We start from the raw sequence: 23,799 nt of genomic DNA on the forward strand, positions 1-23,799 counted from the left end.
AAGCCGTGCCGCTTGGGGAATGCTGCGGTGAGGAGCACCACCAAACACTGATAAAACACGTTTCTCGCTGCTGGGCTTTTAGGCTCTTTTTCCTTCATTTCTCCCAGTTGTTCTGAGCTCAGCTCCTTTTCTCATACTTGCAAGTGTTTATCTCTTCCAAATACTTGCAGACAGCTACCTCCCCTCACTTCATTTACTGTGGAACTTCAACTGGAGAAAGTGAAATGACAAAAATCCAAACAAACAAAAAGGGGATAAAACAACACAGGCATTTTGCTCTGCTTTGCAGGAAAGCACCACAATCTCACTAGTTCTGCCACTGTTTGGTATTTAAATTGTACCCACTTTCCATCATAGCATTTCCATAGGGTTGCAGGCCCATATGTGCTCTGAGCACGTGTGAGCTGGTGCGCTTGGAGCGTTGGGAGAAATCAGCAATTTTGGAAAAGCAGAGCTGAAGTTTTGGTCCCACACCGAGCTGGGCATCCATATTCAAAAGCAGGAGCTGTGTCCCCGTCACGGAGACTGCGGTGCAGGGATGGGGATTGTGCTTGGGGAAGCAGCAACCAACCCCTGGGAAACTTAAAGCCTTGGCCTCCCATTGCCCGAGTGGGGTGAGATTTATCAAGCTGCTCCACCAACCCCAAGAACAAGCTGATGTACAACCGCAGAAGCCCCGTTTCCTTTGGAAATCAGCCTGGAAAACCACTGGAGAAATGGCATCACGGCCCGTTACTTGGGGATGGATAAACTGGCTGTTTCAAGGTCTCTATCTCTAGCTGGTTCCCTTTTCACAATTAAAACTCCTGAGTGTGAGACTCATGCTTAAGGTGCCCTGTTCTGTTGATCTGTAAAGCCACTTTAGAGGTTAAAACTAATTATATGAGATTTTAATCAACTCTGATTTGTTGTGGCTACTGTTTTCAGCTAGAGGAAGCAAGTTAACTATCTCTTGCCCTTTTTCCTGTTTATATTTTAACAGGATTCTGCGAGAAAAATACGGCATCTTAATTCAGGGAGAATTAGTCATTTGCTTTATGTGGAAATCTTCAGCATGTAGCAATCACAACCAGATTTAGCCAAGCAGGTAAGCACATGCCGAAGTCTACAATTAAAATCCTTAATTAAATCCTTAAATTAAGCACATACTTAAATGCTTTGCTAAAGAGGGATATAATCTCTAACATGCTTAAGATAAAGTGTGTGTTTAAGTGCTTTACTGAACCAGTGCCTTCGCTACAATGCAAAATATGTTTTAATTGCGAAGCAAAAGTGCAAGAAGGGGAATCCTGCAAAAAAAAGCAACTTCGCCGGGGAGGCCTGGGGGGATTGATCGACATGAGCCACGCGCAGCCCGTTTGCTCCAGCAGTTTCACATGTGTGAAGTTGTGCTGCACGTGGCGCCGAGGGGCTGCAACTCGCGGTGGGCAGAGCACGGCTCCGTGTCCCGGCTCCGTGTCCCGGCTCCGTGTCCTGGCCCCGTGTCCCGGCCCCGTGTCCCAGCCCAGCTCGTCTCCAGAGGCTCCTTGTCCTCTGTGGCTTCTGGAAAAAGGCTTCCGAGAAGGGAGCGCGCCCTGGACGCGCCGCGGGGCTCCCCGGGCAGCGGCGGCTCCGTCCTCCCGCGGCCGCGCGTTCCGCGACGCTCTTCCCAGGCTCCGGCTCTCCTGCGGCTCCCAGTGCTCCGGCACCTGCCTGATAAAGGGGATTTGGGACAAGCTGTGAGAAACGAGGAATCCCGGAGGCCCTTGTGCGGGATGTCGGTCCCTCCGAGTCCTGCCTCGTGCATCTCGTCCGCCAGATGTGTCGGCCTCATCCCGCTGCAAATCCAGCGCTAAGGGAAGAACGAAACGATTATTTTTGAGCCGTTGTCTCCCACGGGCTCCACAGCTGCTCCCGAAAGCCCAGCTGGGAGCAGGAGTGTGGGGGAAAGGGGACAGGAGGCACCTTCCCCTCTTCTTGCTGAGAGCAACGGTTCGTGCAAAGAAACAATGTCTAATACTCAATAAAGGGCAGTTTGAATCGCTTCTTCATATATGATCTTAAAATGAGATTTTTAATTTTTTTTATTTATTCCATAAACAATATAACAAAACTCAGCAAGTTAACAATATGACGTTTTCACCATACAGAGTCAGTCACAAATATTGAAAACCTTTGCAACAAGAACAACAAAACCAAAAATATTACAAGAATAATTTACAAGAGGATCTATAAAACAGCAAAGCGCTCACAAATTTTCCAGTTTCCTTTACACAATATCACTACACTCTTTCACAACATTTCTTTTTATTACAAAATTCCCAACAAAAGTTTAATTTTTTTCTTTGTATTTTGGTTTTTAAAACCAGAAACTTTTAAGTATACATCCTTTTATTAACACCCGAAGGTGCAAAAAAAGGGAAACCTCACACATACAAACACTTCACAGCACTTTTCTAAGAAAAATATACACTTACAAAATATTTTACAAATTGGCACACTTAAAAATATACAAGATTTTGTAGGCGTCTTAGAGTGATCCTTAAGAATTATACTTCAATTGACTCTACAGAATATTTATAAAGCTTATTCTAAAAGAAAAAAGGCAAATAATTTCCAAACATGTTAAAATTGCAGTGTAAAATGTTAAACAGAACTGGATATGTTACATTCATAAAAAGGGCCATTTTGTATTCCTTAAATGCTCGAGGGGGGATTAAAGTTTCCTTTAGCACCATAAACCAGTAGCAACTTAGTAAGGAGGTGCCTCTGGAAGTTAACTTAAGGAGCGGTACATTCAAATCTCTGTAGGCAGCAGTCGAGAGGGCCGCAGCCGGCGCTGCAGGCAACGAAACAGAGCATCTCCTTAGCTTCCTACCCTGCTTCCCACTGGGAGTAAAGGACAAAAGGAGTTTACTGGTATCTCGCTTGGGTTTTGTTTCAGTTCGGTTTATTTTAAAGTCTTCCCTTTGTGCTTTTGAAAAGTGTTTTTGTGTTTTTTTGTTTTTTTTTTCCCTATCTACCAAAGGGCAGCGGTGCTTGGTGATCGCAGTGGTGTTTCCTGCCTCCTCCGCCGCGCGGCGGCCGGGGCACCCGCCTCGCTCTACGTCCAGGTTCCCTTACATGGCTGTTACTCCACTGTCAGTAGTGTCACTTGTTTACCTGAGAAACGGATTTGAAAAGCCTTGCTTCTACCACAGACATCGCACTTTGCTTTTTTACTATTATTCGTGATTTCTTTTTTTTTTTTTTGCATTATTTTGCACGCTGAAGAGCTAAAGAGGCACGTTCTCAAAGAGATGTCAGCGGCTCGAGCCGCGCAGCCTCGCGGGAGCTGCACAAATGCAGTCCAGTGCACCGAGGTGACAAGTTAGGAGCAAGGACACGAGTCCTTGCACTCGGTCCTCTTCTCCTGACCCTCACTCCCACGGAGTTTTTTGCTTTTCCTCCCTTGATTCAGGCGCTCCAGGAAAGCACTTGAGCGGGCAAGAGCCTCAGGGTCCTGGCGCGCTGCCCAAGTGCTTTGCTAGAATTGGGACCTCAGAGAAAGAAGAAGGTGGCCCAGGCGGCGTAAGATCGAAATGCTTCCAACATGTTTCTTTTGGTTCTTGGTTGATTGGAGCTGTAACGCCAAAAATCAACAGCAATCGCGATAAAAATAAACAAAAAAAGAAAAAGCCGCGCAGCACTTGTCTCACAAAGCGCCGGCTGCGGCTGCTCCCCTCCGCGCAGAGCTCGGCTCTGCCGGACAGCGAAGCCCCTGTTGAGGGAAAGCCGCCCCGGAGCCCTGCCGGCTTCCCCGCACCGAGACCTGGCCTGAGTCCGGTCTCCAATTCATCACTCGTGACCTGTCTTCCAAAAATTCCTCGTGCTTTAAAAATCATAAAAAGCCAAAATGTAAACCAGATTAAGACTCGTTTTTAGGTTTTGCTCAGATTCCCCATTTCTGGTGTTTCCCTCTTTGCAAAATCTCTATATGCAAGTGCCGGCGGCTCGGCCGGCCTGTTGCTTTAGCTGATCCCTGTAGCTCCCCGGAACAGAAACACATGGCACGGGGACAGGAATACAAGGCAATTCCTACAGGCTCTTCCGCACAGAGAGCTGGGAAACACCTCTGCAGTGGGAGTTGAACACAATAAAGCAGAAGGGAGATTTTTGCAGAATAAACACCTTTTTGCAGCTTCAATTCCTCTCCCCACATAGCCAGAACCCAACTAAAGGAGAGCGGAGGGTGGAGAAGATGACACGTCTGGAGATGGGAAAGGGCTGCAGGAGCCTGGGACCATCTCAGGGCACAAATGGAGGCCGAAGGCGGCCAAGGAAGGACAGGGCCCTACTGACCAGGCCCTGCCTGCACTAAGAGCCATGAAAGACTGCAAGTCAACCAAATACCTGGGGAAAAAACACGTCTACACGGCCAAGAATGAGGCAAAGGCGGGAAGCGATGAAATTCTTGAGGTAGTGATAGACAAGTGACCATAAAATTAAAAGGGAGCGGGACAAAAGTTTGGCTCAAGGCAGTTTCAGCAATTACTGTTTTGATAGCCAGGTTTTGGAGCAAATTGGCGGAAGGATGACATTTTTGGGCACAGAGGAGGGCCAGTGGGATCTGGGCTCTTGCAAACCATGATCAGGGTTTCGGGGGAGGCAGCGGGATGACAGCCGAAGACGGCAGAGAACTGGGAGCAGCAGCAGGGCTGAAGGAGAGCTCACCAAGGCAGCTGGTATTTGTGATTAACACCACCCTGAAACAGCTGGCAGCTGAGTATTCATGGGTTTTTCCACGTGTAATAAAGCAGTCGATATGTTTTATGCCTTATATTCATGCCCTATTGCACATTTCTCAAACGCAGTACATATTGCTAGCGGTTGGAGCGCCATGCACTTCGTCACGCGCCGCGGGGCCGCCACGGTGAGCGCGGGGGACGCGGCTCCCATGACGCCTCGGGGTCAAGAAGCAGCCAGGGCCTTGGCAGGCCCCACGTCGACGGGCGCGTGAGCGCGTGAGGAGAGCGCGCGGGGCCGCCCGCCGCAGCGCCGGCGATGGCGGGAGGCGCGAGGCCTGCGCTGCTGCCGGGCTCTGCCCCAAGGCCCGAGGACCTGCGAGAGCTGGAAACACCCATTCCAAGTCACCGCGCCGCAACTCCAAGCTTTCAACTAGAAACCACCTGCTTTTTTGTAAAATTAACGAAAAAGCAAGTGTCTTAACCGCTTCGGAGGTTGCCCTAACACCTCCTGCTTGCACACAAACCAAGCTGGGCTCCGTCCTCTGCCAAAAACCGCCTCTGGGCTCCCGACTATGGTGAGAAAGTGTTCGACTGGACTGGTATTAAGGCTCTCCTTCCTCACCATTCCCTATGGCGTAAGCGCGCGCCAGACTAAAACCCTTGGCTCCCAACAGCTCCCTGCCAGCAGGTCTCTTGCATATCCCGGTTTTATAATAAATCAGCAGCAAAATACACAGGCTCTCCGTTGCGCAAGGAAAAACCATGATTTTCTCTGTTTCTGTGATTTCCTCGGCGAGCGAGGGTGCGGCGAGGAGGGTTACAAATAAGGCCTTTTGATAATAGTTAGCATTCAATCCTTAAATAAAGTCCAGGTACGATCCGGCCCTGATTGGTGAGATCACAAATAGTTCCTTTTTTTTTTTTTTCTTATAATACGGACTGAATTAAAGCAAAGGTTCAAAGTTGTACTCAAAACAAATGATTTTGCTCTCAAAATTTCAAACTATATTGGCATCGCAAGGTTAGACATTTAGGAAACACCAAAGCTATGACATGAGAGCGCTTTTGACAGGCTCTGCATCAAAAATATTTAAGAAACGACTTCAAAGAAAAGTAAATAGCAATAAATGTATGAAACATCAGCTTCGTTTTTTTTTATAACTATTTTAGAATTTATCCCAGGTTATTATAAAATATATAAAACTGAGATACAAAGAATTAGCAATGTAACTTTGCATTTCAAATGATCTTCAGCTACAGGTTTTGCTTTAAGAAAACAGACACTCAAAAAGCAGCTGTTTTGTAGTCTCTAGATGCAGACACTTGAGTTCCTGTCCAACTTACCTTGAGGGATTTTCTGAATTCCTCCAACATTTCCACTCTCTCCTATAACGAAACTCAAAATTTCACCGTTATGTTTTTCTGCTCATGATTTTAAAGAGAGGACATTACGATTTCCCAGTTTCAAAGTTCCTTTTTTTTTCCTATTTTTTCCTGTTTTGTTTTTCCTTTTTTTTTTCCTTTTTTTTTTCTTTTTCCTTTATGAGCTTAAACCACAGGGTGAATCCATGAAATGAGGTAAGTAAATTTGGCACGCTTTTAGTCATGTCCATAAAACTTTTGGTAAGTTGTCGAAGTGAGCAATATCGTTTTCATTGTGAGTTACAGGTGCTTTCAAAAGGGGTGGTTAGTACAGAATAACTGGAATGTTGATAGTAAAATCAAAAGGCATAGCTGCAGAAAACACTCACAACCCAATGTCGATAGAGAAGTAAAAATATATACAATACAGTCACTTGTTCATAGTTTGGCACAATTTTTTTTGTTGTTGCTGTGGGTAATAGTGCATAAACTACTGTACAACAGTATGATTTTTTTTCAACAGTCTTTCACAGAGAATACCAGATTAGGTTCGCTTTCAAAGAATATAACCCCACAATTTCAAACTCTTCATCTTAGCACTTACATGTCAACATACCACAAGGCATATTTTGAAAGGAACAAACGGACGGACGGAAAAAGCGAAAAAAAAAAAGAAAAAAAAAAGAAAAAAAGAAAAAAAAAGAAAAAAAAGGAGAGAAAGAAACATCAAACGTCTTTCTAGAAAAGGGAGTCTCTTCTTCAAATACAGGTAAAACCAAAAATGTTGTTTCTGCTTTAAGAAGAATGGAGTCTGATTCCCTGCAGAAAAACCAAACATTTTATGCCATCTTAGTTAGCTCATGTGGAGTCACCACGACAGGATCATACGCTCTAAGCTCTGCTAAGAGCAGATGCAGCTTTTATGATGCAGGTTAGGATACAAACAGCAGAGGGGGCCCGAAAGCGCTCAAAATTGCAGCTTGAAGCTCAACTATGAATGAGTTTCTCATTTTGCAAACTAAAGAGCCTTTAGTTTAGGTATCTTGGCTTTTGGATGCATAACCTCTTTTTTGTGTTTTATTTTTTACAAAATGTTCAAAAAAAAGTCTTTCCTTTGCAAAACCATTAAAAAGAGCGTGTAATTGTTTTTTTTTCCCCAATAAATAAGTAATTAAAAACTGAAGAAGCCAAACAGCAGAAAAGAGTAGCCTTGTTAGTTTTTTTAACCCCAGCCAAGCCAGAAAATTGGTCATTCTTTTAGGTAGCTTGCAAGTAATAAGTATATTCATGCATTAAAAACCAAAACCAAAACCAAAACCAAAATCAAAACTGTAAAAGGGGAATGTCTTTTTTTTTCATGCAACTTTTGCTTTCAGGAAGGAAAAAATGAGGAACAGCGGGCTTAGCAGGTAGTAGGAAAGTTAAAGGGGCATTCCAGCCAGTTTGGTGCAGCATTACCTCAGTTTTTCAAAAGAAGCTGTCACAGATGGGTCCTTATGGGTCTGTTCACGGTCTGTTCGCTTTATTTTACAGTTCTCATCCCTCAGTGATTTAGAACTTGATTTATGACGGTACAGTTTTTTATGGGTAGGTCCGTTATTGCCTAAAGTGCTCAGGTTACTATAGTTTTTATCAAAAAAGGGAGAGTGAATGTCTGTGCTGTACCCAGGCGAGCAGTTGGGGCGGCCGGGGTCACACGTTGTGGCTTTGCCGTTTTTGCTGGAGCCCTTGTTTGACTTGTGACTCTTGGCCGTCGCTGGAGAGCCGCTGCTGGCCTTTTTCTTCGATTCTTGTGATGTCCCTGCCAAAATTTTTAGCGTTTTCAATTTCAGGCTGTTTGATTCAGGTGACCGGAATATATCTGGCACGCTGTTATGGCCAACGGGCCCCCACAGGGGTTCGATGGAGGCCATCATAAACCTCTGAACGTCTGCCATTCCTGATGCAATGTTGGAGAGTATGTTGGAGGGCTCTTCAAACTCCCTCTGATCGTCATCCAGGAGACTGTTGGTGCTTCCTATGCTGGGCTCCGACCAGCCAGTGGCGGGGTCCTTCCCCAGTGACCATTCCCCGGAGAGTCCGTTATGCTTCCCTATCTTCACCGTGGTCGGGCTGCAGTGCTGAACGCTCTCGGCGAGGCCCTTGGTGGTGGAGGCCGCGTTACTTAGCTGATTGACCGCCCTGTTGCCAACTGCTTGAGCCTTTTCGCCAGTGGCTCCTGCAGCATTTTTCCCTTTCCGGGTTGTTTTGGGGGTCTGCCTGGAATTTTTACCTTGTGGCTTATCAGTTGCTTTGTTGGTTTTGGGAGATTTTTTCCTAGTGGTTTTCTGGGAAGAGCTTTGGTTTGTACCCGCATTCTTGCTGGATGAACTTTTCCTCTTAGATTTTGACACTTTGCTATTGGTGCTAATTTGACCAGATGGCTCATTAAATGTTGACAAGCACGGACTTTTTTCGAGGAGGCTGACAGAATCTTCATCGTTGAACATATGGAACTGAAACTGATGATTATTTAAAGTAAACCCATTATCTGCCTGCTCCTCGGTCTGAAGGACCCCACAGTTCCACTTGACCTTCTCAGAATTGTTGAGCACAGCCTGGGTGCTCTCCTGAAAGCCTTTCAGGGTGCCCAGGGGTTTGGCATCAGAGCCGGCTATCTGCGGGGAGAGGTTGGGAGTGTCTGGAGGAGACATCTCCGACAGGGAGGACTGACGGAACTTATCGGGAGTGAAGTTGGAGATGTCTAAGAGGTCTGTGGACTCCTTCAGGGGGGTTATTTCATCTATGCTTTGTTGGATCACTAGCTTGGGACTGCAGTGGGCCAAGAAGTCATCGTTAATATCATCCTCGCCGTCCTTCTCGCAAGACTTTAAACTTAAAGAACTGTAATTGCTCGAACTAACTGACAACGAACCCACTGAATCAAAACTAATGAGCCTGCCATCATCCGTGCTCAGCGTGCCTCGCTGGAAATGAAAGCGCCCCTCTCCATTAGCGAAATGACATGACTGATAAGAATCATCAGACTGCACTTGTTGGTTATCCGGCATGTAATTTTTTTGGTAGAGCAATTTGCCGCTATTCAGATTGACTTGAGCGTACGCAGCGGCCGGGAGGGCGTCCGCACCCGCCGCGCCGCCGAACTCGCTGGGCAGCCCCGCGGCCTCGCGCACGTCGCCGGGGAACTCCTGCGGGCTGCTGGCGGCAGCCTTGCCGGGCGGCCACACGCTGCCGAAGCTGCTCTGCTCCATGTCCAGGTGGCCGGGCGAGTGCTGCAGCTCCGACTCGGAGGGCGGCGAGAGCACGCAGCTCTGCGCCGGCTGCAGCGCCGGGAACGGCTTCTCCGCCGGCACGAGGCCCGGCAGCGCGGGCTGCTGCTCGGCGGGGTGCTGGCTGAAGTAGGAGATCCCCGTGTTGCTCGACAAATCAGAAGCGTCCAACAATGTCTGCAGATACCCTCCGGGGATCAGGGGGACATTGGCGGCGATGTTAGCAGATGGTAGAGGCTTGTCTGACGAGGAGGTGGATGGGAGGAAAGCAGCATTTTTAGCAATCTTATCCTCGGGGCACTCCGGAAGATGGGAGCTGTCTGAAGCACAAGGAATATCTTCGTCCTTCAAACGAACTGCAGGGTCTAGGTTTTCCAGCGCTGGGGAGCCCTCCGCTGTACTGGCAGCAGCTTTGATTTTCTTGCATTTCAACCTGGCTTCGCTTTTGAACTTGATTCGGCGGAGCACTTTCCTCTCTGTCCCCTTCAGGTCCCGCTCCTGCGCTTTGCACTTCACGGCGGCGAGGCTGGGGATGTCACTCACATGCAGGCCGTTGGTGCACCCGGGGGTGGCGATGGCCAGCGCCTGCAGCCCTTTCAGGCCCGTGTCCTCCTTACTGCTGCAAGGCTGCTTGGGATCCACGGAGCAGGAGCCCAGCTTGCTCACCGACTGCTCGATGGCTTTAATTCTCTGAATCCTGTGCCTGTTTGCTAGCTTGCATTTTCGCTTCCGTGGGTGAGGGAGGAACGAAGCATCTGAGCCGTTAAGATAGAAATTCTGCTTGTGGTAGAGAGACGATCGGAGCAAATCCATGCGGCTCTGCTGCCTCTCCTGCCAGAAGCCCTTCAGCGGGGCCAGCTTCTCGTATTTGCTGAGCAGCTCCTCGTTCAGGGTGACGGTCGTCTCATTGGCATCCACTTTGCTCAGCTTCACCAGCATATGCTTCTCCCCCTTAAACCTGTTAATGATGATGTACTTGATGATAACAGGGGGCTCCTTGCGAGAGACTTTTCGTCTTTTCTTTGGGCACCACTCGTCGTCGTCTTCTTCCTTGGGCCCGTCAGGGAGCCACTCTTTCTTATCCAGGATCTTCTCGTTCTCGATGGAGTCCACGTCGTACAGGTAGTCGTCGCTGTATCGCACTTTCCTCTTTGCCCGCAATCCGTAGTTCTGCTGGATGAAGGAAGTGGAGTGTTCCCTGGACAGGTAGCGGCTGCAGTCCTTGATATCCCGCAGCACATCGTAGGAGGACTCGGTGCAGGTGCTGTCATCACTGAACTCCCCGGAGTCCTCCGTGGAATTCACCGAGTCCAAGAAGTGGCTCCGTTTGGAGCCCACGTACTGCACCATCTCTGCACTGTTGCATGATTTATTTAAGGCAGCTTTCTCCTCCTCCTCGCCCTCCTCTTCCTCCCCTTCCTCCTCCTCCTCCCCCCAGATGATGCCTTCTTCAGACTTGAACTGAGAAGGGTCTGTGGCCCCCCCCGGCCCCCTTTTCAGGCTGCTCCTGCTGTCCCTCTTAGTGCAGTTGCTGAACACGCTGGGGAAGAAGTTGAACTGGGCATCCTCTTGCAGGGCCGTGGTCTTCTCACGCACGTTGTCCTGGAAAGATTCGTATCTAATCTTTAAGGAGCAGACGTCGCTTCCCAAGGTTGAATCGTCATCATCAAACATGTAATTATCCACATCCTCCTCCGAAAACAGATTTACAGAAAGCTCATTTTTGGAGCAAAGGTCAAGCAGCTCAATTTTACTTTCGCTAATGAAAGATTCAAAATAGCCCCATTCCTGGTTCGGATTTGTTAGTAAAGGTTCCTCACCGTTGCATTTGTCTAGTAGTAATCCCTCGTAATAATTTTTCTGAGTGGGGTCCTCTGAATCACTGTCAGATTTTTCTGCATCCCTTTTGTCTGCTGCCCTCGATTTATGCATAGGGAAGCTTAAAAGCTGGTCTGAAAGCAGTTGATCCCCGTATCTCATGGTTTCTCCTGTGCTCATGCAGTGAATCCCTATATCAGAGACCGAACAGGTGTCATAATCCCTATTTATATCACCCACTTTCAGGCTTATTCCCGGCTCCGCATCAATGCCGTCCTTTGATTCAATAAAGCAGCCCAGGCAGGTCCGGCTCGGCTGCATGAGGCAGTCGCCGGTGAGCGCCGACATGCCCCCGGGCTCCATGATGGTGAAGGGAGCCTTCTCGCAGTCGCCCGGCAGTGACCAGGAGCTCATGCCCTTGGTCACGCACGACGTGAGGGAGATGGCGTGCGCCGAGGAGTCGTCCGACGCGTGCTCGGGCGCATCGGGGAGCCGCAGCGGCGACGGCGGGCTCAGCACGCACGGCTTCTTGCACGACGGGGCAGGCAGCGCGCGGTGCAGGGCCTGGTTTTCCTTCGGAGCCGTCGTCAAGGCCGGGAACGTCGCGGCAGCGTCCACGGTAGCGCAAGGCCTCTCGTCGGCAGCCGCCTCGTGCGGTTCTGCGGGGATTTAAGGAAAGGGAGGAAGGATGAGAGAGGGAAGGAAGGGCAGAGTTTAGCACCCTGGCGCGCCAGCTGCCTCCCCGCTGCCCTTTTCCGGGGGCCGGCAGGTGACTCTTCCCAACGCCTGCCTGGGAGGCAGCAGCTCTTCCCCACGAGATTGCGATCGCTCATTTACGTCCCTAATTAATCTCACGATGTACAAAGCCCAGAGAGGTAAACACTCTACCCCCCGGAGCCAGCTGGAGTAGGTACAAGATTATGGTTAAAAAAACCCAAACCATCCGCTCTTTCTTTCTCATATACATACCGTTACCTGGATACTGCCGTTCAAATCTGACAAGGTTATTAAAAAACAAAACAAGCCTAATAAAAATGTTCCCATTAACGTTTAAAAAATTAATGGAAAAATAAGATTCTTAAAGAAACAAAACGTCCCTCTGCAGTGTCTGCAGCCTAAGCGTACCTGAACTTCATTACTGCTCGAGCATTAAGTTACGTGTAATTATAATACAAGTAGTTGTTTTGTTACTGTCCGAACTGAGAGAAACGTAGAAGATAGCACAGAGAGTTTAAAACATTTTGTTCTATAATTGTTATTTTTTTGCAATTCTTTCATTTTTCCCAATTTACAGAATACCTTTTTAACATGAAGATTTCTTTTATCTAAGAATTTTTTTTCTTTTCTTTTTATTTTTTAACCTCATGGCACTATTTTATGGTAGAGCAAAATTATGAATATACTTTTATCTGACTTCTGGCTCAACGAATGATATGACCCTTGAAATTTAAATACAATGTCTTTTCATCCATGAACACACTCTGATATCTCTGTATTAAAAAAATACACAAATGCATGCATTTGCAACATCCAAAGACCTCTGCCGACCTAGAGCTGAATCCTGATGCTTTTATACTGGCACACATCTAACCTTTTGGATAATTTCATTGAAATCAGCAGGGCTGGCAGAGCACTACGGCTCCACTCATTGCTAACTGAGGGGTGGAAGCGCCTCATGTGGATGGAGCAAATACAGAAAAGAGCAGCCCCCAGCAATGCCATGAGCATTTTGCAAGTCCAGCAGATATAACAGGCATTTTTTGAGAAGGGACGACCACTTTAAGACGCAGCTGCCTCACAAGCAGAGAGCAGATGGAAAGATGCGGCACCTCCAGGGTTATTGGGAACACCTGTGACAAGTGCTGTTATCCCAAACTGATCAGAATGCGGAATTTCAATCTCAAATGCTGCATTCAATACCCAGAGATGCTATTCCATAAATTAAACTCTCTATTTTTTAAGGTTTGTACCCATATGAATGAAATTACCTCCTGTGAAGACTAAATGCCCAAACCTGATTTCCTAGCGACTGCACTGTCCTATAATGAAGGGTGTGTTGCATGAAAGCTCTAAAGTAACTGATACTCCAGAATAACTGCAGTTAAAAATTAAACCAGCAACAGAGAACCAAAAAGGCCTTTTCTGTTTTAACCCAACTAGAGCTCAGGAGTACATGGGGAGTTGTGGAGGGAAAACACTGACCATGCTGCTGGGAATGCATGGGAATGGTGTGCCATATCCTGAGCTGTGCAGGACAGCAGCTAAGGGCTGCTCTGAACTAACCAATGCAGCCGAGTCCAGCTGGCAGCACGGGCACAAGGGTGCAAAAAGCATCAGTCAAAATTCAGCACCAGAGTGGCAATGGCACAAGAGCTGCCTGCCAGGCCCCGCTGCCTTCCAAAAGGAGAACAGGGTCAACCTGATACACCTACACAAATATTTTTTTAGATATTTTTATATATTGCAAACTTTATAGGATAATACAAAGTCTAAAAAAAAAACCCAGAAAGTTAACCAAACAGCTCCACAGAAACACTGTGAAGAACAAAAATGTCAAGCTTTGCCTCGACACCAGTAAGCTGATGCTTACTGCAGCTCGCAACGGCAAGGCCAAGTGCCTTGAGAACATGTTCCAAGGAATTTTTATTTCAATCAGGTTTTCAGGCGAGCAGGACGCTATTATTCCTAATTAGTTATTGCTTTTGAAAGTAAGTATGGAATAGATTAGATTGAATAAGAAAAAGCTACTTCAGACAGGCTCCTCGAAGGGACCGATCATTCTCCACGGATGTCAATGAAAGCTGAAATGACTTAGTAGTTCAGAGGATCATGACTGCGAGTAGCAGCGGTTGTTTATACACTAAAGAGGTGTCCAGAATCCTAATGGGATCTTCAGTTGGCAAATGGAAAAGGTCTGCGCTGTTGGAATGATCACAATACCACACGCAGCTTCAAAAAGGCCCTGAAAGCAGCAGAACTAATGAATCCTGCTTTCCTTGCACATCTGTCCCAAGGATCCACATGGGACAAATATCATCAGCTCACAGGTTGGACCTTCCCTTCCTGGGGGTGCAAAGTTGGGTCTGTTTCTTCTACCCAATCTCTGCTTTTACCCAGATTTGTAGAGACTGAGCATCTTTCACTGAAATTTGGCTGAGATTAGCTAACGGCTTCGTAAGGAATCGTGAAGAGACGAAAAGGATCCCAACAGGCAGAAGGACAATGTGATCTCATATGAGTTGCTTCCCTGAGAAATCAAGCAAAAATCCATAATTCAAACTGCATGTGCACATAAACATTTCCAACCATGCATATGCATGGGCATAAGCAGTACTTGTTAGACTTAAAAAGCTGTAGATTCATAGCTGGAGTGACATCTTTGCAGAAAACACCCATTTACCCTAGTGCTCTACATTTTAGAGATACCTGCACACAACTAAAATTAAATACATAAAAGGAAGGAGGAAAATAAGTTTCCTTGCAAGTAGTTGCTGCTCCCTCATGTAGCGTAATTAGGTTCCTTACCATTTTCTTTCACCCCATTAATCAGGATAGTTTCTTGGTCTTCTGAGGCACAATCCTGCTCTTGTTGGTCATCCATCAATTTAACCTCTTTCTGTTCATTCCATGCCCCACTGCATCTGGCCAACCTGTGCGTTTCCAGAAACATAACCACAGTCAGTACAATTCCCAAAATCAGCTCAGGGAAGCGTGAATAAAAAATAACTACAATAAAAATAAATAAAAAAGCACACACATACACACCACATCACATGCTGCCCCTTACCTGCTGATGAGGACAAATACTATTTTATTAAGGCTACCATAGCTTCACTTATCCACTCCAAAAGCTAAGCTCAATGTATTTCAGCGGGGTTAAAATGATGTACATCACCATTTTCTTCCCCAAAGGCCTTCTTTAGACCTTTGAGCAGTGCTCTTCCCCTCAGCAATGCCTTTCGCATCATCTGAAAGTGTGTTACAAAAGCAGGTGGGCATCATGGTCTCCGTTCAACAGAGGGGCGAGCAGGGATGCACACAGAGGAGGGCACTTCTCCCAGGAAAACAAGGAGGAGAAAGACTTGCCCCGAGACTTTTAGGTGTCTATAACCTCTGTTTTCATTTTAGACACTTCATCCCCCTCTGTCCTCTGGAATTTGGCCTCATCCTTGTGTCACCTACTGCTGCCCTCACCGGTCCCTGCTAATTGATATTTTTTCTCAGTTGCACGAGCACTGGTCAAAGCAGAGATCAGAAGCAGCCCTCTATTTGCTTCCTTTCTCCGTTAAAAGACGGAGAAATCCACCCATCCCTTGCATGGACGTGACTGGCTGTCAAGGAGCGTGAGACCCTGTGACGTGAGCCGTGTCTGTGTCCGCACCCCACAGGGAGAACCCGGCCCCAGCGCTGCCGCATGAGATACCCCTCCAGGTGGCCTGAGCATCACCGTTTCACTTCTTTGGCTGTAAATTAAACACAGAATCTGTTCTTTCCTTCTGGCAACTCAAACTCAGCTCTCTCTCATGGAGCAGGTCCTAGGCTGGAGCACAGCTTTTGGTTGAGAGTGATTTTTCCTCCTAAATCAACATTTGTCAATGCCTGCTCTTCCCCCAGCCTTCCCTGCCCTGGGTTCAGAAGAGGAGCTTCATTCATATTCAAATTTTCAGTGGAGTCCTCTTAATTAATGTGAAATCTTTACAACCGTCTTAGTAAGTGAAGCCTTCACTGAACTTAAAGATGGTGTGACACCAAGAGTAGGATAAGAATAACAAGCATCCCTAACTCCATTCCTTTGCATATTGAAGAGGAATATTTAACTAACCCTGAGAGTTTCACTCGGATGCAAATCCGCGTTGCCGAGCTCTCACAACGCGAAGCGGCGCGTCCAAGTCGGACTCCTCGCTCCCACCAACATCCACACTCTTCCCAACACCCCGGGCTCCCACTGTGGTTGACGAGAGCTTTCCTTCCGCAGCCAACGCCAGCAGCAGCAGAATTGCTGACATGTTTTAGCAGAAGCGACTCCGAGCGTATCTAGCAAACCTCCAAATCACAGATCTCACATCGTTTGGAGTATTTACATGCGACTTGCAGAAGATTAACTTTTAAGTGTGAAAGCCGCTCTGCTTTTTCCAGGAACAGTCTGCAACATCATGCCTCCTTAATAATATCTCTTGCCTATAAACATACGTTCAGGAGAATCAGAGGCTAAAGGACTAAATGAGCCAGCACAGCTTCTTGGAATGGGCTGCGCGAGGAAGAAAAGCTGAATTAAGGAGCTCAAATATGTTGTGCTTCGATAAATGCGCTTCGCACACCTTTGCGGTTTTCCAGGCAGAACACGGATGGGCCAAGATCTTTCATTTCAATTAACTGCAGGCAGGTAGAGTTGGAGGAGAGGATATTTGGCTGTGCACACTTACAGGTTGAACTCTCTGCTCACGAGCTTGCTTCCAAAGATGCTCCGAAAAGCATTTGTGGATGATCTGGCTGTAAGGTGACATCTTCCAAGCACAGAAGGTTATAATCAACATTGCTGTTCGCTCTGATCCCACCATCTTTGTGGAGGACAGAGGAGATGCTCCAACAGCAGCTCATCCAGGCAGCACCAAGCAGGGGCACCACCTCCTTCCCTTGAAGGAGCAGGATGTGATGCGGAGCAGAAACCAGCTCTGCAGCTGCTGCTCCCACCACACTGTCCCACGGACTCAAAGCACGTAACTATCACGCAAGAACAGCCGAACGGGAAAGACCAACCCATAGGCTCGACTGTTGAGGACGGTCACAGGGGGACACAAAGCGAAAGCCCCGCTCACCACCCCAGCTTGCAACCCTCTGCTCTAAGGGCTTCCATACTTCCCTCATTTGCCTAACCACTTTCTACCCCGTTTGCACAGCCCCTTCCACAGCCCCTCGTGCTAAGGCCTCTGCCAGTTTACGTGCCGTGTAAGAAGGGACCTGCTTTTGTTTGCCTTGAACCTGTTTTTCCCCAAAGGATGCGCAATGGTTTCTCATTTTGCAGCTCCAGCAGAAATATTGCCTCAATCCTGGAGAGGCCTTGGAGTATGACCATCATATAAATATTTAATAGTAATATTTATATTCATAGGGAGAATCATAGCAATATTTCAAGTTATCCAAGTATATAAGCCAAATCAGGATACTACTTAGCTTTTTCGCACTGCTCCACGTAACGCTTAACCCATAGGAAGCAGCTTAGGGCGTTAGAGATGATCCAGGGCTGCTGCAGAGAGCTCAGTTCTGCAGCAGTCACGTCGTAGCTTTATCAGCAAAAGGAGCTGAGAGCCAGGCTGCATCTTCCTGCATCACGTAGGAGCATCAGCACCGTCTCGGTGCCGGCTGCTGTTTTGCTGGGATACACCGAGCTTGGTGTAAAATGCCACAGGTGGCCTGATTGCAGCTGGTAACATAACTGTAGCCCCATTAAAACAATGGCCTCCGATGAATAAAACATAAAACAAAAGGGGAAACTGTAATTCTCCAATCATATAAAGTTGTCACTCACAGGGCACAGAGCAGCTCCAGAGAGAAAGTAATAATGTGGACAAGGTGTTTCTGAGCAAGCACCGCAGAGAGCCAGGTTTTGGTGGGCGCAATCCAAAGATGGAGAAAGATGACAAAATATAGGAGTTAAGGGGATGCACCCGTGCATAACTATTTACATAAAGAGCATGGACTGAGGTAACTCGGGAGGAAAAATGTGAGCTCTAGAAATGAGCTGGAAAGAACAAGGGATCAGTGGGGGATCTATGGATGTGGCTGAAGGGAGAGGAAAGGAGATGAAATGGCACTCGAGTTTGCAGGGACCTATGGCACAAGAAGCCCTTCGGGAGCAGCATGACCATGAGAGGTCAGATCCCACCGGGAATGGAGGAAACATGAGCTAGTGTGGGAGAAAAGCTGACAAGGGGGCTCAGTGCAACGGAGCAGAAGGAGACACAGGGGATGGGAGCAACAGGAGAAGAGCAGCTGGCTCCCTGAAGCAAATGAAATGAAAGTGGAGAGGAACTCATGGTATGGGGTATAAAGACTATCAGCAGCGACTGTATAAGGGGTAGTGAGTGCGCAATGATCACAAAGTCAACTGCAGGCAGGACAGTAAAAGGTGGGTTTCATACCGCACCAGGCCACCGAAGATACCCCCGTCTGAGGTCAAGCTGCTGTGAAGAAGCGTCAGGAGGAAATTCCAACACCAGCTTGAATTGTATGAACTTGATGGGAGGTGGAGGGGACTGAGGAAGATGATGGCAGGCCAAAGCAGATGGTCCAAGACGTGGAGGTAGGTGAAATCCACTCGATTCTCCAGGTCTCAGGAGGAGGAGGAGGAGAGCAGAAGCTTCAGGAGAGCTTCAGTAGGTTCACTCATAGGGAAAGAATTCTCTTGATTGCACCATGGGCTTAAGTGTCTATTGAGAACCCAGCTGCCAGAAATGAAGATGACAGTGGCTAAGAAAGGAGTCGCAGAAAGTGGCGGGGCCATGACTGCCATGGGATCCAGTCCTTGGCTGCTTATCTACACAGCCATGGCTAGCTGAACATCTCCTTGTTCAGATTTCCTGCGCCCCAGCATTATACTGCTGCGGCTTAATACATTCCCAAGCAGAGGAAAAAAATCCACCAGGTAAAACAAACAGCCTCCCAGACTGCCTGAAAAGCCACCTACACATAGAGAAATTACATGCGATGGACTAGATTATGGGTTAGTGATTGCTGCGCCGTAATTAAGGCTGTGATGGTGTTTCAGCTTAAAGCTGAACATCCAAAAGGCCACCAGCACCCAGACAAAAGCCAGCGTGCCAGCTCCGGTGTTCACCCACCTTCTACAAGGGCTTTTATTTGCTAGAGATGATGAGGGGAGAGGGAGTATCCAAAGCAAAGGAAAATCTTTTTCTGGAGAAGAGGGGGAAGAAAGTGGAGCAGAAGATGTGCCTTTTTTTCTGCAGAGTTGTGAATAAGCGCAGGTGTTAGAGTGAGTCCCATAGATAAAGTCCTATCTTTCAAAAAAAAAAAAAATAGAGCTTTAGAGAAATTAATTGCATGTCAGAGCCTCTGACAGGTCTTTTAAGAATTATGATACTTTTGAATGAAAACATTATATACTTAAAAAGAAATACCATGTAAATGTCTCCGAGATATTTACATTCACTGGAGTAATAGTAGGAAAGGCTGCAGCTTTATCCACGGTGCGAACAGGAGCTGCACGCGCCACGCGCTCCTGCAAACAGCAACATCCTCTGCCCTCACTGGACTTCATCGACCCTCTGGCAGAACTGAAAAGCAGAGACCAGACCCTCCAAAACAAGGCCAGCACATTTCTGCAGAGAAAAATATGTATTATTTTATTGTACTTTGTTTTAGCTTGGCAGAAACCTGTGCAGAACGTAGGATAGGGAGTCTCTCACGGACGCGGTGTCAGTGCAGCCAGCCTGGGCTCTGCCAGTCCCACTGTGCTCCCAGTGCCAGGCTGAGAAGCAAACGCAATGACTCCGCTCCCTGGCCAGATTCTGAAAGTTCCCCAAATCCCTCTTATCCTAAGGACTCCATTCAATCCTTGATTTTTACATTCACTTGATATTTGGTGGCTGAACTGATAAATTCTGCACTTACCAGTGATATATAATTCTGCATTACAGTGATATATTTTATTACAATGCCTCCAGAAAGAGGTTCTCTGGATGCACCTCTGCAATAAGCCTGTTTTCCCAAGAATTTTTATTCAGGCCAAGGTTTTCTAAATTTTACCATGTACCAGGGCAAGGAAAAAACACACAGAAACGTCTCTGCATGGAGTACACGGGATTTCCAGAAATGCTGGAGCTCTAGGGGTGACCCTGGTCAAGGAAAAGGCAAGGGGAAAAGAGCCCCTTCCTAAAGGGCTGCTTCTGCCTGGGAAACAAATGCCAGATTCAAGGGCTTGGTTCCAAGCTATTTTCCAAGAAAAATGTCTCAAGGAAATCATGTCTTCTAACAGCTCTCAGGCCCTTAAGTGTCAGAGATGGCACCACGTAGGAGAAGACGATGAGTGAAGAACCACCAAGACAAAGCAAAGGTGGCCCTGGTGAGCTAATCCCAGCAAGCAGCCATCTAAAACCCTCCAGAGGTAAGGTTTGACAGAAAGAAAGTTAACTGAGAATAGGTTCAGCAACGTAGCAACTATGGATAAAACCCTCCAATTAGGAAGAAATTTGGGGAAAGAAAAAGAATACCCAAAGATGATAAAAAAGAGCTTGAGGAGAATAGGGAGAACACAAAAAAAATCATGAAAAGAAGAAACAATTTAAGATCTAGTGTGTTCCCAGAAGGTGTAAAGGACGGATGGCTTGTTAATATTCATAGCCAGCCCTCCACTTTTTTCACAGCTGAAAGCAGATGCAACAATTATCGCCAAGCCCAAGCCCCAACTCCAGCAGACCCCGCAATGTGACACTAGCAGGGCACTATTTTTGAGCAGGTTCTGAAATAAATGACAGTTTCTGACCTTATGCCGGGAGGACATGAGGTGCAAGTGTTTCAAGACCTGTCACAAATAACTTTAAGGAAAAAGGAAGGAAGTGAACAAAATTATAGCCTTCCTGACAACGCACATGTAAAATAGAGACGGCACTTTCTCTATAAATGTATTCTCACACATCAAGAACAGCAGTATATCATAAAGGGAAAAGGGCGGCAATTAAAATCCTTGAGAAGCTGAAATGCGTGAAGGAATGTCTGAAATGCAGCTTATTTCAGCATAATGCCGTACTGTATTAGGGAGCAGATATCTGCTAAAACCCAAAGTACCAAAATGCAAAGGAGGAGAGGGGACTCGAAAACCCCACCAGATGCTGCTTGCTCTGCGTAGCCAGCGTGAGATTGAAGGGCAACGGGGAAACGGAGCCTAAAAGGTCGATGGGGTAATGCTGAGAACTGAAAGATTGAGAAAATGGGAGCAAAAGGGTATTTTGGGTCAAAAAGCAAGTGGGTTTCCTAGATGAAAAGTGACCTGGGCTTGCAGGAATACACCACGATGGCATCTCCAAAGATCACAGGATCACAGAATGGTAGAGGTTGGAAGGGACTTCTAGGTGGTGGCCAAGGCTCTGCTCAAAAGTTCATTTTTCAGGTAAGTACGAGGAAACCTCTTCTCTTCATCATGCATGTGGGGTGAAGCTGCACTTGGAGACAGGGGAGAAGGAGGAAGGCTCAAGTACAGGGAACAGGGACTGCTATCTCTCAGCAATAACCAGGGTTAGGGAATGCATAGGTAGAGGAGATATCCGTAGGTTCACTGGACTTTCAGTTAAGTACACTGCATTTCAGTGTCAAAATGGATTTGTGGACACTGAGATAAGATTGGTCTATTAAGAAGAATGACCAGGTTTCTTTCTGGGCATCCATTCCCGTTTTATAAAAGGGGAAGGAGAAGAAGGCCTGCACAGCTGGGGACACTCCAATGAGTTTTTAGGAGTGCCGTCAAGCAGAGGGGTCAATTCACATCCTGAACAAGGCAAAAATACATGTGTGATGGTCTGAAGATAAAATATTTCTATGATAATAAGAAAGATGAATGGCCTTACCCAAAGAGAGGTTTTACAACTGAAGCCAGACCCACCGAGTACTGCACAGTTGCTACAAGTTTATTAACAAATCAGTGATGAAACCTGTCCCAGGCACTACCCTATTGCTCCCCAGGACAGTTGGGTCATTTTTGGCTAAATACATCCTTCCTGCATTAAAAGTGGGGATGGTGGATGAAGATTCTGATCAGAGGTCATCTCAAAAGTCTATTAGCAGCTATGCAGCCAGGGTTAGCACTTCTTTTATAGCTTATCAGGATTACAAATATATTTAGAGAAGCAGAGAAGTTATCTTTGGAGTGGGATGGGGTGGATTGCAGTGATTTCCTGAAAGAGAGGTGTTCAGTGCTAAGAACCAAGGAAAGGTGAGTATTTTAGGAAATGGTAAACCTGTTAAAAGAGCAAGATCAGACAGTATCTCTAAGAGGAATAACCCTAAACTCCCCTTCCCATAGTACAGGCACGTATTTTAGGACTGATTTGTTCCACAGCTCCATCGTGGTTATAAATCAGCTGGTTTCATTATTTTCTAGCAGATCGGATTTTAATAGACAGGAAATCAAAATATAATCAGTATTCAAGAATACAAATCTACTCTATGCTGCCCTCTAAGCAAAAGATCTATACAAAGATTTTCAGAAATGTCTAAGAGCAAATTGATAAGAAATTATTATGGAAGGCTGGCAAGGCCCTGATGAGAATAAGTAGCTTATTAGCAAAGCTTATTAATGAACACAAACCATCCCTGCCATCAGTAAAGAAAAGGCAAAACAAGAGCCAAAAGGGAGCAGAGCAGGACTGAGAGAGCCTCTTCAGATCCAGAAGTAAAAAACAAGCAGACGGGTCCCCAAATTTCATCCGATACTGGAAATTAGATATAAATAGACTGTCAGGAAAAAAACAGAACAGAAAAACAACTTTAAGCTGTAAAAGCAAAAAAAAAAAAAAAAAAAAAAAAACATGACCCAAACAGAAGCACAAAAGGGAATCAATCCTATTCAGTAAGGGATACTAAAGAAAACAAGTGCTTAGTTTAAGAGAGGGAACGGACACTTTGGACAACTTTAGACAGGATCACCCATCTCGCTGCCTGTATTTCAGGCTCATCTTAGAGCTAAACCCTGGCCTCAACCAGAAACAGAAGAGAAAATCCCCAAACAGCCCCACTACAAAGGAGGAGGGAAAGAGGATCATACAAAAATCTAAGATCAATAAGCTACCTGATCCAAAGGGGTTTACTGCTGAATTTTAAAGGCTCTAAAATGTTTTAATGACTCCGTTTAATGTGATTTTGCACAGAGGAGATATTCCCTCCCACTGGAAGCAATCGAAGATAGCTGTAATAGGGATATAGGTGACAGATTGTCCCAACTTTGTGTCCTATAGACTCACTTCATTAATAACTGCTAATGCCAAGCTTTTTGCCAGCACGCTGGCAGGCAGCCATGCAGTGTCTGCGCTAGGTGTGCGAATCCAGATCGCTAAGGATTTATTGCAGGCAGACAAACTGCAGATAAAATTAAGAGGGCACTCAACGCACTACATGATATTTATAAAAATAACATGCAAGACTGCGCACCCCGTCCTGATGTGCAAAAACGATCCCGGGTTGAGCGCGGATGCTGCATTAGAAACGTTTTGCAGGAGGGGGGACTTGGGAATCTACCTTGTGACCAAGCGGCAGCGTGGGGTTCCTTCTGCTCTTCCTCCTTAGAAGTGTATTCCAAACACGTAGCCTTCACTCAGTTGCTGGATATAAAGTTAAGACAAATCTGAAATGTTAAGGGCCTGCATTTCTGAGCAAATTAGGCTGGAATGATTAAAAACTCAAAACCTTACAAATCTGAGAAGGTTCAAAATTCAGTGAGATACCAGGGTATTAACCTCACAAAAACACAAGGACCTCTCCAAAGCTAATTATGTATCAGTCGAGTCTAAAATAACAAAAGCTATTAAAGAAGAGTTCAGGATGGACTTTTTTTGATGGGTAGAATAACTCAATTTAAACGAACTTATTACCCAAATTCTCTTTCTATTTCAGTATTTACGTTTAGGTCTACAAGATGG

General features: G+C 46.5%; 1 protein-coding gene across 2 annotated transcripts in view; it reads right to left on the bottom strand.

The window, feature by feature from the left end:
* Positions 1 to 6,769: 6,769 nt before the first annotated feature.
* The window catches only part of NEXMIF (neurite extension and migration factor), a 136,877-nt gene continuing 119,847 nt past the window's right edge, over positions 6,770 to 23,799 (bottom strand). The window contains exons 3-4 of one of the 2 annotated variants that reach the window (XM_088527509.1): positions 14,681 to 14,805; positions 6,770 to 11,814 (exon numbers count right to left, since the gene is read on the bottom strand). In XM_088527509.1, the coding sequence (XP_088383635.1) occupies positions 7,523 to 11,814; positions 14,681 to 14,756 (4,368 nt within the window). In that variant the 5' untranslated portion in view covers positions 14,757 to 14,805 and the 3' untranslated portion in view covers positions 6,770 to 7,522. Of the gene's footprint in view, positions 11,815 to 14,680; positions 14,899 to 23,799 lie in introns of those variants that run through there. The other variant, XM_088527508.1, reaches the window with a different exon arrangement.

This window comes from Tinamus guttatus, unplaced genomic scaffold, assembly GCF_059628265.1.
Source record: "Tinamus guttatus ecotype Peru unplaced genomic scaffold, ASM5962826v1 Tinamus_guttatus_pri_ptg000287l, whole genome shotgun sequence".
Taxonomy (NCBI): Eukaryota; Metazoa; Chordata; class Aves; order Tinamiformes; family Tinamidae; genus Tinamus; species Tinamus guttatus.